The sequence below is a fragment of the Drosophila subpulchrella genome, chromosome 2L (assembly GCF_014743375.2).
Source record: "Drosophila subpulchrella strain 33 F10 #4 breed RU33 chromosome 2L, RU_Dsub_v1.1 Primary Assembly, whole genome shotgun sequence".
Classification (NCBI taxonomy): Eukaryota; Metazoa; Arthropoda; class Insecta; order Diptera; family Drosophilidae; genus Drosophila; species Drosophila subpulchrella.
In genome coordinates this window covers 4,344,851-4,361,215 of record NC_050610.1, presented here as the reverse complement: position 1 = coordinate 4,361,215, position 16,365 = coordinate 4,344,851, and the positions used below count along the sequence as shown (strand labels likewise).

The window sequence follows — 16,365 nt, the reverse complement described above, 5'->3', positions numbered from 1 at the left end:
TTCGCCATTCTCGGCCCCAGACAGACAGCAAGTCAACATTCCATGGCCACTCGCAGGGCATAAGTTCGCGTCAAAGGTTTCGGAGTCAAGTCAGGCAAAAACAAAAAGCCATAGCGAAAAGCAAAAGCAACAAGCTGAGCGGAGTGCCAACGAGTGAAAAGCGCAAAAGGCAAACAAGAACAGCGGCAGCGGATCGGCGGCAGAGATGGAGATGCATTATAACCTTTGCCGGCATCTCATATTGATATTATGTGGGTACAGTAAAGCCCCAAAAAGGTTTTTTAAGATATTTCAAGGTGTATTTCAAGAAATAACAAGAAGTTCAATATCTTAGTTATATCATTCAGAGAAAAGCATAAGTACCAATTTTATTTTAAGATAGATTATAATGTTAAAAACAACATGATACCTCGAAGTCTTACTTTGTTTTGTAATTCTTAAAGCTTTTTAAGATTGTTGTATAAGCATTTAAAGAGTTCCTTTATAGCTTTCAGTTCGTTTTTAAAGGTATTGTTCATTTTTCAGTGTTTTTGTTTGCATTTGGTAATTTATTAACCGGTAATTTTACAATATTTAAAAAAAGAAATAAGTGTTCTAGTTCTGCGAGATATTTTCAGTAGAATTCGATTTTAAAGCTTTCAGTTCGTTTTGAAAGGTATAGTTCATTTGCCAGGACTTCTGTTTTTATTTGGTAGTATTTTAATGGGTAAATTTTACAATATTTGAAATCTGTTTTCTAGTTCTGAGAGATCTTTGCAGTAGAATTCGATTTTTGTGTAAAGTGAAGTTCTCTTTTTCGAGCTACCACTATACCTTTTGCCAGCTTTGGTATTGGCCCGGCTGCGATGGAGATGCGAACGGGTCGCTTCTGTATTGGATGGCCGATTGCCCTTTTCCCTGCGCCTTCCCGACGGTGGGACTGCGGTGCTGACTCGTTTTGCATTTTAATTTTGCCCGCCGAGCGATCTTTTTCATCATTATCATCATCGGCGACGTCGTCTTCGCCGCTGTTCGGCATCAGTTGCTTGTTTATTTTTATTTCTGATTATTTTTATTTTAAAGCTGCTGCAGCCCGATACGTTTCTTTTTTTTATCGCCACTTGTCGGCCATTTGGGCGTTCATTTGTCTCCGCAGCCGTCCCTTGCCGTTTGCCTTATTTGGAGGAGCTGGAGGAGCCGGTCAAAGTCAAGTCAAATCGAGAGACGCATTGAAAGTGCGGCTGCTTTTTTATTCTGGGAGGGGAATTTACTTTTATTTAATGAAAATTTGCATGCTGAATGCTTAATTTGCCGCTCAAAAATATTCGATGAACTCGCTGATTTTGGGAGTGGTTTTGGCCACATTTTTTGCATGGTCAAAAGGTTGACAACTCGAAGGGAAAAGCAGATACGCCTCAGGTACAGTTTGCAAAAGAATGTATGTAAGGGTAAATACAAAGTAAGTAAGTATTAACATCCCCTTGGTTTAATAACCACTTTTTCAATACTGTTCTTTGTGGTAAAGATAAAAGTTCGGTAATTTTGTTATTCCCGAATAATTGAGTTTATTCCAGTTAAATGAAATTGGAATAATGCTAATTAGTATCGAAAATTATACAGGCATGACCCAATATATTTCTTAGTGGTTAGCATGATTATGATGAAATCGGCGTTGAGACCAAAAAACAAAGTCAGCCAGAAACTCGTGTGACAGGAAACTCTTCAATAGTTATTTTAAAGATATAAATCATAAAAGCAGTTAAAATATCTTTCTTATAATATCTTCTTCTTATGTGAAATTCCAAAAACATCTCTTCAAAACTCTAACGTCACAAAAATACCCAATTCTCTCCCTGGTTTGGTGACTGTTCGATCATTTTTTTCGCGACTTCAGTTCTGCCTTTTACTTTTTACTGATTCTGTGTACATATATATTGTTGTTTTGGCATTATAACTTTTTGTGTTTCACAATGTGCATGTCGAACAGAAATTTTCGTTTTTGCATGCTGGCTTCGAGTGACCAAAGCAAAAGCAAAAGTCAAAGGTGAGCCAAGAAACGGAGCCATGACATCATGGCTCAGATACTTGACTCCCGAGAGCAAGTGAAATATCGAAAGATCCGAGCGAAAAACCGAACTGACCAACACTAGTCAATCTAATTAATCCATCACGGAGTAGCAGAGCAATGTCACACTCCCATAAATAATGTCAAAAACAGAAAGAGACAAAACAAATACCCAAAGCAAAGCCAAAGGTCTCTGGGTGAGACAAATTTACAGCAGCAGCAGCAGAGAAAAACTCGTAATAAAAAATCCCAAAAGACAAGGAGGGTCGAAACGGAAAACGTTTGATCATAAACTGCAGCGGCAGAAACAGTAGGCCACAACTCCGCCGACCGGGCGTTGACAACCCAAGCAACCAAAGCCACCTCAATGGCCATCGGCCTTTCAGCGCAGTCCAGTCAGAAATACAAACCCGAAAAAATAAAGCGCACCATAACAAATAAAGTAAATAAAAACAAATAGAAATAATGCAGGGAAATCGTGGGGAGTGGTTAACTTTTGAGGTACCCTGTGAGTCATAATTTCCAATAACACCGTGAGTTAGTTCTACAATTATGTATTATGTATTATAATAAAACATTTACTGTTATAGTATAAATCATTTTAAGTCTGGGGATCTTATAAAAAGGTTAAAACTGTTTTAAAATCGGATCGCTTAAACGATTTACATTTAAAATAGTTTTGATTAAACTAAGATATACTAGAAGCCATCATTTCAAATATCTATTTTTGTTGTTCATAAAATCTCTGGGATAAGTGCTTTAGCTATATGCCCCAACAATCTAACTTGGCTCATCATAACAGGGTATTTAAGAGCGGCACAGATATAATAGCGTAAAGCGATAGCTGAACTTTCAACAACTTTCCCCCTCCCTGAAACACTATTGTCATAATACTATGAAGCACTCCATTTCGGAGTTGGGAAGCAAGTGAACAAGTATGAACGGGGGGCTGTGGGCCGGCATGACTTACCGGAATAACACCAGGCTGGCCATACTACTGTTGTCTCCGTATCAATTTCCTTCATTATGGGGGCTCAACATATTGTCAAACCTCCGCCGTCGTCAACCGATTCGATTTGCCCTCTCTCTCTGGCGATCCGCTTCTGTCTCTTTCGCACTGCTGGCTGCTGCAAGTGAAGTGAAGGCAGGAAATATATAGTGGGAAAAATAAAAAAAAAAGAGATAGAAATGCGGTAAAGACAAATCATGGGGTTTATAAAGTTATTTTAACACTTTACGCTCGACCACTTCTTCAATTAAGTTGCCAGGTTTTTTTAGCCGTTTCAGTTGTTTTGACCATTTATGCTGCTAATTTATCTCTGTTCGTATTGTCCAAGTCTCGGTAATCGTTACGGGTTTATGTAGTTTTTGTATCTATGCATCTTTGTGGGCTTGCTTGTCTTTGGGTGTTTGCTTAATTAATTTGCTTTTGTCAAATGGTTGTTGCTCTTTCAGTATGAGTTTTACCATTCTTGTCTGTTGTTTTCTGATGTGGGCAATTAAATGATATTGAATGCTAGCTCAATTAATTTGTCGATTGTCAAATGTTTGCCTGTGTCAAATGTGCCACCAGAGGTAAATTAATTAAAACAAAAGGAATTTGAAAAAGGAATATACTATTTTAATGTTTCTTGCTGATACTAACTAGATTTTTTTCAACTAGTTTGATTATTTATATTTAAGTCTCTTACACCTGTTAGTTAATAATTATACCATAAATCGCCTTAAAGAATTTAATACACTATAAATGTCTTTAAAATGATAAATCACTATAAGCTTTTATAATTCTTCATTGATATGATACCATAATTATGTGAGCTGGCAATAAAATTTATAAGTAAGATTGATATTTTGTTTGATAATAGGAACTTGAAACATTCGTCTAGGCTAAAAATTTAATTAAAAACAGATAACAAGATCAAAACACATGCTTTGAACACGTATCAAAAATGACATCTAAACTTGTTTAAGATCTGGTTAAAACTGTATCGGAACTTTAACCTTTTCTGTTTTAGCAACACAAAGATAAAGTTTAAGGTCGGTCGGTTGGCTATCAAATATTTAAACAGCTTTTTCATTTATATTATGCATTTGTTTATCGTTCGCTTGTTTCATTCTCTAGTTCTTTTAATGTTTTTTATGGGAGTGTGTCGTTGCTTTTTTCTTAGACATAATATAAAATTTCAATTCACCTTTTTGTTTGTTTCGACGTTGATTGTTGCCCGACTAACTAAGTAAAGTGACACTAATTGTGTTGTCAATTTGTCTTTCGTTTAGAAAAAGTCGAAGTAGATGTAGTTGTATTGCTTTTGCTTTTTTTATTAGCTTTGTTAAGTGTTTACTTTTAAGGATTATTATGTGTGTACTGCATGGTACATATTATTAACTTGTTAGGAGGTGTGACCGATATTCCACGTTTTTTTCACCCTATATATGGATTTAATTTATTTCCGTTTGCTAAACGTGTAATTGTATATGTAGCTCTGCTTTTAATTTGCTCCACAATTAACATTTGTGTTTTGAAGCTTTGAACTTTTAAAGCATTGTTTATTTAATTTCGTTTGTGACTTTTGACTTTTAAACTTGATTTTTTGCGTTTCACTTTTTCTCGCTCGATTTGCATAAGATTCGGGATTTCTTTCTTCGCGACGTTATCACTTATCTCGCTCGCACTCTCCCCTATCCCTCTCTCGCTCTATCTTCTGTGGTGCTGTCTCATTCATTAATTGGTGGTCACGTGCTCAGCTTCCCAAACAGATTTGTATCTCTGTTGTCAAAGTGTCGTTAGACACGTGAGTTTGTTGTAAAAAAAAAGCGAACAGCCACAAACAAAAATGTCAGAGTGATTTTTTATCTCTCTGCGGACTATTTTTAGCTGGGATTTGTTGCGCTGCCTTTGTGACTTTTTCCTGCGTTTTTCCTGTCAAAACTGTTACCGTTACGGTTATGTGATTTGCTCCCGCCGTAAGCGCTTTTCTCTAAACTTTTTAATCTTTCTTTTTACACAACGCCCCCACACTCACACTTTTCACGTCATTCGCTTTCTGTACGCTTTTTATCAATCCTCTTGACTTATATTCTTCTCTATTTACGCGCGCTTTGCGCCGATCCGCCGATCGCTGAACTGTCGATCACTGATAATGCCGCCGCGTTTGTTATTTATTTTCGCATTTGCACGAGTTGCCCGCCGCACGAACGAAATCGTACTGAACGCAGTCTCGGGAGAGCCCGAGAGCGGCCCCCAACAAATAAGAAAACAAGGCGAGAAGAAAGCCGGCGAGAAGACGCCGACGAGTCAATACTCTCGCTATAAACAGTTTTTATTATAATTTCCGTGTATCTCTTTATATTAGTATGAAAAAGCTACGAAACTCATAAAATATGTATTTGTTAGTATTTTAAATGATCAAATAATAAAAAAAATCTGAGATTTTTAAGACTAAATGTTCAACATTTGTCTTTAAAAATACTGCAAGAAATACATTTTGTTTTTATTAAAAAATTGTTTTGTTTTTATGATTAAGAAAATCGCTTTCGTCCAATAAACAGGTTAATATTCCCTATTAAAATACTGCATTTAAATTTTTCTGTTATCTTTCTTAACTTAGCAGAAATGACGACTATAACTTTTTTTTAGGTAACTGCACGAAATAAGCTGCGAGCCACCGTAAGTTTTGATGAAGATGATGTACATAGTTTGATTTACTTTTGACAACTGTGTATAACCTTTGTGTTCAATGAAGTATCATCAGACTTACAGAAATTTTAATCAACCAACCAAGCGACGAGATCAGCTTTTCTGGCGATGGAAGTCGCACATTTATAATTTTAATAGGATGGAAGATTCGTTAAAAAAATCGGATCAAATTTGTAATATCTTCGAAAGGGTATACAAAGAAGCGGAGAGACAACGAGAAGACAAGCACACACGTGCAGGTCAAGAGAGAGCGAGCGAGTATCGAAGAGCAGGAAAAACAGCTGTGGAGCAAAACAAACGCAACGAAGAGAGCACAGGCTAAGAGCGCTTTATCAGTACAGTGAGTGCTGTGCGCAGGCGACAGGTGCTGGAGCTTTGAATTGGGGTGTAATTTAAATGTATAACTAACCAATTTATAACCAATATTAATTTACATTTATAAAGAATCAAAATTATTGGTGGATCTAGCGTAGTTTCTTAAGTTATACAATTGACCAACTTGTATATAAGGAAAATGGTTTATGATTCTATCAGTTCAGTGAGTCCTAGATCTATAATTTAGTGATGGATATCAGTGCAGTTTCCACTGTATGTAATGCTCTGCGGCCCCCAGCACCGTGGCTCTCTTTTTCTAGTTCCCTCTTCCCGTCCGATCGCCCCCAGACCCACACACACACACCGCAAAGGGTTCACTGAAGGTCAGCTGGTCAGAGTTCAAGTGGCAGTGGGAATGAGCTGACAGAGCGAGCGAAAGAGAGAGAGAGAGAAACGCAGCCGCGATAAAGTCATAGAAAGAACAACATCAACATCAGCGACTTTACAACTTCAGAAGACCTCAAAAAGGGTCAAAAACGGGGTCGGGGACGGGGGATTTAAGGGGGTTTCTGGTGGATAACAAAGTGTAGGCGTGTTCTGTAACTGTATTTGTATACGGAGGCATATCTGTGTCGTCGCTGGCCATTTGATACTTTGGCCTCGTCACTCGTCAATCAACACAAAAAAAACAAAGCGGGTGGTGGCAGGGGAGTGGGTGGCGGTGGGTGGAGGCGGGAAAGGGCGAGAGTGGAGCAGACATATTGCAGTTGTTCGTGTTGTTGTTGCTATCGTTGTCTGGCGGTGTTGCATTGCACTTTCCTATTTGCCCAGTTGTTGTTCGATTGAACTTCGCAACAAAACCAACAAACGGCCGAATAGGAAACATATGCATATTAATTGCCCATATCGCATTATTCTAATGAAAAAATCGTTGTTTCCTTTGTTCCTCCGCTGCGGATACTTTCGTTATCGAGAGACAATTTTCAATGTAAATCGAAATCGATTCGCCTCAAAACTGAACGACCTGAACAACCTCAAGAGTCGCAGACGTCAAACGAAGGAACCGATACGGCAGAGAGTAATTCCAGATCCGAAACACTGGACACCCTTTATAAGTCAGATTCTGTAACAAAAGTAGCACAAACCGATCGTTAGGTTGTTATCCAAGGTCATCTGTGAAGTTAATGGGGTTTTTAGGGGGTTTTGGGAAGAACCCAAATGATCTTGTGACCTAGAACTGCTCAGATCTATGTAGTTTAAAATAATCTTCGTTCCCTACTTATAAGGTAGTGTTTTCTTAAGTTAGTCGAGATTTTTCAAGTGAAAATATATTTTAACAAATTTTAAAGTGAAAGCTGGAAGATTAAGTACAAATTATTAAGTTCCAACAATAGATAATATTTTAAGGGACTTTAGAGAGCTTTGAGGAAGTGTAAGCTGTCCAATTTGTACTGTCCTAACTTATAGAATCTTCCGTCACTCCCAATCTTGTGGGCCAAATGGTATTACCCTGTGCCAGGGTATATTAAGAAATATATGTGTGCATAAATATATAGGTATGGACGCGTTCGTATATATAGCCAGGCTACAGATGCGAGATCCGCACACTTAACCCAAAACGAGACCAAAAAGGCGAACGGAGGCGACCGGGCCATGACGGGATCTCGGCGACGACCGACGATGCGACCTGAGTTGGCGGCGAAATATTTTTAGAACTCTGCGACCGACGGCGACGACATCGGCGAAGGGGTCGGCGGGGGTAGGGGGGCGGTATGGGGGCAAAGGGGACATGCATATATTGTGGTACTTCGGTATCTGTATCTCTGGCAGCCCCAACTCAAGTCTTTTTTTTTTGCTCGTATACATTTTTTGCAGGGCGCTCGGCGAGAGAGCGAGAGGTCAGAAGGTCTGTGATCTTTTGCAAGTTCGCTTGAGCGCAAAAAAATTCTCCGAACTGCCAAGAAGAACAAAAGGCAGCCTGGGCCGTTCAAGTATCTGTGAGATACATTTCTGCCGCTCATATATATATACCTACATATATGCGATATAAGCATCTTATATGTTGGCCAGGCAAAAAGTCAAATGACAGAAAACTTTCGGTTAGATAAATAGGTGAATATAATAAGATATGTATCTACTTATCCGACAGATATACTTGGGCAACAAAATTCGAGTGTGTCTTGGAAAATTGTTTATCATTTCATAAACCCAATATAAAAAGTTATTTTAAATAATAAATAAAAAATAAAACATGCCCCACTGCAAGTAGAGTTTTCACGAGAATTGCACAGTTTACCGATACCTTGCGCGATTTGATATGTTACTTGGTTTAGAGACAAGTGTTGGCCCGCTGTTGTTTTTGACACATTTCAGATTGCACTATTTGCTCAACTACTTGTCAACTAGTTCTTATTGCACTTGTAAAACTGCAATAAATCATTGATACTCAGGTGGCTGAAACACACTGTTTTTCGGCTTAAAAGTAACATGGGGTAAAACAAGCAAATCGATTTATATCTAGAAGTAACTCCTGCTTGTTTCTTTCGACACACATCACAATTTATTTAAATAATATTACCGGTTGGGTCTTTAAATCACATTCTTCTAACCAGCAACTGCAATTTATCTCAAATCGAAATGAATAATTTTGCCAGGGTGTAGGCCATATATTCGCGGGGCCAACATAAAAAAAAATCGCCATATAACGAACGACATCCACGCAGTACATCAATGAATCAAATATGTGAAAAAGCGAAGAAAGAAAAGGCAGCAGATCGAAGAAGGTATATAAACCTGGGGCAAGGTGAGAGGGCGCAGTGTCTTGCACAAAAAAAAAACTACAGTTGACAACTCCAAGAGAGATACCACAGAATGCCGCCAGGTTGGCTGATGAGGGCAAGGCGAGTCAAGGTGTGCTGAAGTATTGCCCGTGTCTTCAACCGGCCGTATTTGTGTGGGACGATCTCCAAAGTTTGCCAAATCGCAGGCCGCAGAAAGAGAGGCCCAAGCCACAGAGACAGAGATGGATGCAGTTGCCGCTTTTGTAGCCCGAAAACGAAAGACAGTTCGACAGTTCATACCAATTGACTCGTTTGCCAACACGCGTCTCCAGGAACAACAGCAACTATCTCAGGGAACATCCAACATCCAACATTCGACATCCAAAGCCAGCAATGTGACTCCGAAAAATTGGTAAAAGCTGCACTGCATATGGACAGAGACAAATATCGGGAATAACACGTTCTTAACCTGTCACCACTGAGGCCAGTAATCTTTCGTTTCGCTTTATTTTATTAGCTTTTCGAGGAGATGGGATTGGAATCACTAATAAGGTGATGACTTGCTAAATCGAATTAAATTAATGTGACATGGTTTGTAGAAGATTTTAATTATGTATAGGGTCCTAACATTAATGATATCCAATAGCGCTACTTATTTTGTTCCTCCTTTTGAAAGTAAAAATTTTTATAAGCGGTTTTATTGCTGTTAATAAACTGAACATATTGTTTGGACTAAAAATCAAAATATCAAATGTTTCTTTGTTAGATCCTTATTGAGGTGGTTTTCAAGCAAACTATTCATTGCAATTAAATTTATATTAATGTTTTCTATTATAATATCAGACGATCAGTGGCATGAACCGGAAATTCTCAGGGGGTTCAGAAAATTATATTTTTGTTGCTTAAGGAAATTATTTTTATCTTTAAGATAACATCTCAACCCTTAATTATGAATCTCAATAGGAATTAATATAAAGAAATGAATCTTTATGATAGATTAATCATTTTGCTTCTTTATCATTTATTATTTTCATTAGAAAAGTTACCTGTGGTATTATTTGATTTTTCCCCTATAGATCTATAGATCCTCTATAGAAGATACGATCCTGAGAGACCTTTACCTGTCAAGTTTTTTAGGAGTAGCTGGAAAATTATTGAGTTTTCTGGGATCGTTTTGTCTTTTTCTCATAGAACCTCAGCTGAATGTGGTGCAAGAAGGCTTTGGGCACTGCTGGTCACAATGTCAAAAATGTCGTCGGTTCGTCAGTCCGCCGGTCCGTCAGTCTGTCAGTCCATCAGTCAGTCACCTCCGAGCAAAATCGAAGACACACACACATACGCACACACTCCCAAACGCAGACACTTGCAATTTTTGTTGCCGTTTTTGTTGTGGCTTTTTTGCGCGCATCTAAAAATAAAGCAACACTGAAAATGCTAATGCCAAGCGCCCGACCGAACGACCGACCGATCGACACCGACATCGACCGATGCCCACAGACCTCAAAAACGAACGCCCGTTTGCCCTCACACAGATACTCACATGCAGCCCCAAGGCACACACACAGATACTCGATCGGCGACACACATGCGAACATGTCCCCAAAATGACAGCGACATATTGCGCGCCTCGAGTTCACTTCATTCGAGAGTTTGAACCGATCTGAATATAGTCAGCGCCAGGGTGTGAGTGCGAGTGGGGGTATCTGGCATATACGTGGATATAGATACTTGTGGACTATATACTCTAGATGTGCGGCACACGCTGCTCGAATCTTAGCCAAAGTCTGCCAATTGCTAGGACATACATACAGTGCGTGCCGGCGCTTTAATGCGACTTTGCACGTTATGAATTTCCATTCTATATGATTTTGGAAACATTGAATGCCTCGTACAGTAAAAGGGTGTACTAGATTACTGGGAAAGTATGTGTCAGGTAGAAGGAAGCATTTCCAACCACATGAAGAATATATATTCTTGATCAGGATAAATAGTCGAGTCGATCTATCCATGTCCGTCTGTCTGTCCCTCCGTATGAACGCTGTGATCTCGAAAAATCTATAAACTGGGATTTTGGAACTAAGCATGTAGATTCTAGAGATTCTTGCGCAGCGCATGTTTATTTTAGCAAGGTGCCACACCTACTTTAAAGTTCACAAGCCCCCCAAGTCGGGTTCTCAAAAACTATAAAAGCTTGAAACTTAATCGGACAAAATATTGTGAACAAAACTCTTTCTCTTTTTCTTTTTTTTCTATACCCACAGTCTTTGAATCCTTTCAACAACTTAACATATCTTTTGCATTCTTTTAAGAGTTCATTTAGCTTCTGAAATATTTTATAGCTATACTATTTAGTATCTATTTATTGTAGTTTACGTTCTGGACAAATTGGCATTGTCCGCACTGTAGAAACATAAAAAATGTATTTATCTTTTTGCCATTTTCATTTTTTGTGAACCGAACTACAACTCAACTCCGTCAGACGACAGACTGACTGCAAAGTCTTTGGGTTTTGGGCTTTGGGTAGAGGGACCTGAGACTGAGACCTGGGATCTGAGTTGGACCAGGCCAAGTCAAGTCAAGTCGATGGCAAGGCGTGTGGGCAGCATCATCGTGTTGGGTTCAGTTCAGCTTTTTTTTTTTGCATGTTTTCTTCATTTTTTGCACCAGTTTAGGCGAAGCCTGTCGCCGGGGATGTGAGGCAAAAACATGGCAGCTACAAAATCAACCAACGAACGAAAACTTTTAAGGCGAGAAGTGCTGGTCGAGACGACAAAGATCGTTATGGGCCAGCTCGAGGGGTCAGGTCGGTCGTGTGGCAACTGTACTCGAAAAGTGACACCTGCAAAGGCCCAAAGAATGGAGGTCAAATATAAACGAGGCGGAAGCGGACAACCAAAGTGTTTATGGTCATGATTGACGGGTTGTTTGCGTGCTGCAAGATCGGAAAGTTGAGACGTGAAGGCTCTGAAATATCCTTATATGTATTGCCACAGTCATTGTAAAGAGAAAACATCGTTATGTGACAGCTTTTTCTTATATATTTCTTAATTAAATATATGGTTCTATGACCAGTTGGGGCAATATACTTCTGATAAACGGCTGATTCGTTATTTTTGGTCCTCATTAATAGTTTCTTTACCATGTAGTTTAAATAAAATACCGTAAGCAAAATTTTAGATTTTATGAAACCGCTCTTTCAGCATTGATAAACTTCTCCATTTCTCAAAAGTAAGTTGAGTCTGATCAGCAACCTCATTGACCCCCATCTCATCGAACTCTTTATGATTGATATGATATACGGTTGAACAAGATCACACCCTTTTATCTTGAGCCATCTTTTCACTTTTGACCTACCAAAGCGAACACGCTTGGATTAACCAAATCCAATCCTCACCCAAAACAAAGCAAAACAAAACCTGTAAGCCATCAAAGAGCTAAAAAGGCCTAAATATAAATATTTATATTAAAAACCAAAACAAAGTCCAAAATCATATAAAATATATTCAAGCGTTAACACGTTTCTGCTATAAACCATAAAAGAAGCGAGGAACAGACCGAAATTTGTAATAAAATTAAAACAAAAGTATAAGAACATTAAACATTAAACGGCTTAGCTAGAGATGGGATTGGTCAATCCGATAATAATTTATGCGTTGGAAATTTTAGAGCAGCGAAATGGTATCAAACAAACGTCACAAAAATTAAATAGGTAGACTAGACTGAGGGAAAAGCACGCACAGCCCTGATGAAATATCCATATTGTTTTTGCTTACCTAGGGAATTCTCAATTTTTATTGGAATACAAAACGAAAAACGAGATTTTAAGTCAGAATTTGAAGAACTTCTGGAAAAATCTTTGTGACCTTTTAGGAAGTCTCAACTTCCGTTTAGCCAACGATTTGTGAATGGAATTCGCCAGCTCATTGAAAAGTTGGTCGCAAAAACACGCAGAGGGTGAGAAGTGGTTCGGGTTTCATCATATAATCAGGCAGATAACTGCTTACCTCACAAGCTCTCTTGTCACTTGATAGAGGATCCGCCGAAAAAAGGCGAAAAGCGAAAAGAAAATCCCCAAGCTGGCATCGTAAAACATAAAAAATAAATGCTAATAATAACAAATTCAACAGTTTCCTGCGGCTCACATCACAATTTCGCCGTCTCCCTCGACCGTTCTGCCGTTTCATGTCATTAGCGGACTCCAAAGTAAATATTTGAGGAAGACAAACGAACCTCCGCCGTACAGCAACTTCATCATCCCATCGTAACCCGTTCTCCCCGAAATAAAGAGGAAAAATAATAATAATAATAATAAAAAAGCAAGTGACGATCACTTTGAGGGCATCGAGGGCGTTCTTTACTTTTGGTTTGTTTGCCGCAGATCGGCTTGGTTCCCCCTTGTTTCAGTTCCAGACCGAGATGAGTTTGGGAGTTGAGTAAACCGATCGGCTTCGGCTTTTTGTTTTTTTCTGCTGACTGTGACATTTTTGTCACATGAACTTGCCGCAGCCGCGATCTCAGCAGTCCTCGGGCAGGGGTAACTTGAAGTTTACTTTATGTACTCGCCATATTCCGTCAGCGTTTTTCGCTGCGAAGATCACTGTCCATAATTGAACCGATTGGCCGCGTTTTGTTGTGGTCCCTGATTTTTTTTGGTTTTCATAATTTGATCTTTTGACAGATCAAAGATCGCTACTTGAACCTAAGGTTAATCACTGACCGCAGCACCACAATACAAATGCGAACGTATGACTGCTGTTTCTGCCTGGGTTCGCTGTTTGTTTGATTCGAGCCGCCACATGAAATCATATTTCTCCATAAAGCATCCACTTTGTCTGTCCCAGCTTCCACAGATGATCGAGTGCCGATCTGGGCGCCCACACTCGATCGCATGTGTGCCTATATCTCTGCGGCCTGCGCCTGTGTGCTAATGATCGCAAATGTCGTGATTTTAGTCGAGTGGGTTGAGTGAGGTGCTGAACTTTAATTAAACGCGAACCGAAATGTGTTTTTTCACATTCTGAACTTTGAGACATCAACTGCAGCCGGGCAAATGCATTGCAGTCACTCTGAGATCGGTTAATCAACAGATGGCCCGGCCTTATGTCTCCTATAGGGGTTATGTGACTTGACGAACTCAAGGAGAACCTTCAAAAATTGACACACACCAAAAATTTGAAAAGTATTGTGATTTTTTTGGAAAAAAATCTTTATTTGTTGGTTTTAAAAGTACAGTGGTCGGCATAAGTATTTTGACAAAATAAAAGTTAAGTATACTCATAACTTGAATTTACTTCTTGTAAACTATAGGCATCAATGGAAAGGTAATTTCAATGCCGTTTGAATGATACAATACATTTCTTTACCCATTCAGTACTTATTGAAAAGGACGAATTTGTGTAAATCAACTTTGAAATTTTTAAAAAAAACTTTTTTCCTCGTCTTGAAAACTTAAATTTTTTGATGCAAAAAGTTTCTTCAAACAAAAACAATAGTAACTGCAAAAAGAATTTTTCAAAAATCATTTTTCTTATATTTTTTATGAATTTTTGAAAATGCTTAAAAACAGGCATTTGAGCCATATTTTTGTCTTTTTCATACAAATTTTTTCCGACATTGTCACTTTCAAAAAATCATAAAAAATATAAGCAAAATGAAATTTGAAAAATTCTTTTTGCAGTTACTATTATTTTTGTTTGAAGAAACTTTTTGCATCAAAAAATTTAAGTTTTCAAGACGAGGAAAAAAGTTTTTTTTTTAAATTTCAAAGTTGATTTACACAAATTCGTCCTTTTCAATAAGTACTGAATGGGTAAAGAAATGTATTGTATCATTCAAACGGCATTGAAATTACCTTTCCATTGATGCCTATAGTTTACAAGAAGTAAATTCAAGTTATGAGAATACTTAACTTTTATTTTGTCAAAATACTTATGCCGACCACTGTAAATAAACATATGAGATAAAGCTGAATACTATGCTAAAAGCATTGGTTACTCAAAAGAACTATAGATCATTTTCTGAAAGATATCAATCAAATTACATTTTTAAATCGACCCGTCTGAACTCCTTACTCCTAAGACCCTAAATATCCTATCTTCCATGAAGTTCCTAAAGGCAATAAAATTATACCATGTCATTTAAAGCCTAGACATAGTCTAAATGTAAGAATGTAAATTGTTATACATATAATAAACGTAGCTTAAGGCAACAGTAGCTATAGCTGCAATAAAAAAAAAACATAGGTTATAGGTAATTTTTCAATTGCCTTTTAACCTGAGAAGAAATAAATAAATAAAATAACATTTTTTAATCCATCCTAAAAGGAAATATAATAACTATAGGTAACTAAAAAATGAATATATGTAGGTATAAAATAAAATGAGGTACATGAGAATAGAGCTGATTCTTTGACTTTCGTTTAACATTTTTGATTTCTATGGATATATGTATTTAAGATAGTTACATTAAAGAGCCATAATTGTAGGCAGTAGCACGAACAACTTAAGCAAATTGCTTAATAGTTCAAGTGTATAATCACACTAAATTAAAACTTTACAAAAGGGGTAAAATAAAAACATTCTACAATTAGGTGAATATCCGAAGAATTCAATGAGCCATGGGACAAAAACAGTTGGGCATTATAGCCAACCAACTTTAAACTGAATCACAAAGGTTTCGGGCAACTAAACCACAAAAAACACAAGGGTAGAATCGAAAAGGCAAGGCCATAGAATCGGAAAAAAGGGAAAAAGTTGAAAGCGCATAAAAAAATGTTGTAATCAAAAAATGCGAAATGCAAATAAAATGCAGGTAGTGTGCACACACACACACACACACTCACTTTCGACAACTGTAACAATAACGGCGAGCGGAGATACAACAACAACAAATAGTGGAGTAGGGGGCGATTCAGGGCGTTTTGGGAGAGGGGCGGTGAAGGTGAGTGCGCTTATCAGGCCCAAAAGCAAACGCAAAAAGAGTAAAAATAAAAAACAGCAACAACCACAAACGCCGGATATGAGCGCCACTTAAAAACTGTAAAAACAATGAACAAGCAACAAGTGCTCGAGACGACTACACAGAAAACAAAGTAGCGAATTTTAAATTTTTAAATACAATATTATTAATTTTGGCTTAGGGACTTAATAAAAATTCCGAGTAAAAGCTTCACATCTTTCCAAAAAATTGAAAGATTTTCAAAAATGGTTTGAAAATGCCCATTTAACTGCATGGCCCAAATGTGCAAGCCACAACCAAGTTAACAAAACTTGTAAATTTTTCCCTATGCAGAGAGAGCCAGATAATGTGTAAGCGGACCTGCGGAGAGAGCGTTAAATTTGCACTTACCGTTCCGCAGAGAGCCAGCCAGCGGGCAAAAACAAAATCCACACGAGGAGACAGGTAGCCGTTTCACAGGCAGGCCAATTAATGAAAGCGACAAAATGGCAAATAATACTTTGGAAAATGTCCAAGGCATGACCATAAAAGCCAAGCAAAGTACAGGTCGACCTGGCCCACAGAGCTTACAT

At 38.1% G+C, this 16,365-nt stretch overlaps 1 protein-coding gene across 5 annotated transcripts in view; it reads right to left on the bottom strand.

Annotated features, from left to right (window-relative positions):
- Positions 1–16,365, bottom strand: part of LOC119548614 (homeobox protein 5) — a 63,635-nt gene that overhangs the window by 45,895 nt on the left and 1,375 nt on the right. The window contains exons 1-2 of one of the 5 annotated variants that reach the window (XM_037855980.1): positions 4,237–5,242; positions 3,015–3,171 (exon numbers count right to left, since the gene is read on the bottom strand). In XM_037855980.1, coding sequence (XP_037711908.1) covers positions 3,015–3,069 — 55 coding nt within the window. In that variant the 5' untranslated portion in view covers positions 3,070–3,171; positions 4,237–5,242. Of the gene's footprint in view, positions 1–3,014; positions 3,172–4,236; positions 5,243–16,365 lie in introns of those variants that run through there. The other 4 variants (XM_037855982.1, XM_037855984.1, XM_037855981.1 and 1 more) reach the window with 4 other exon arrangements.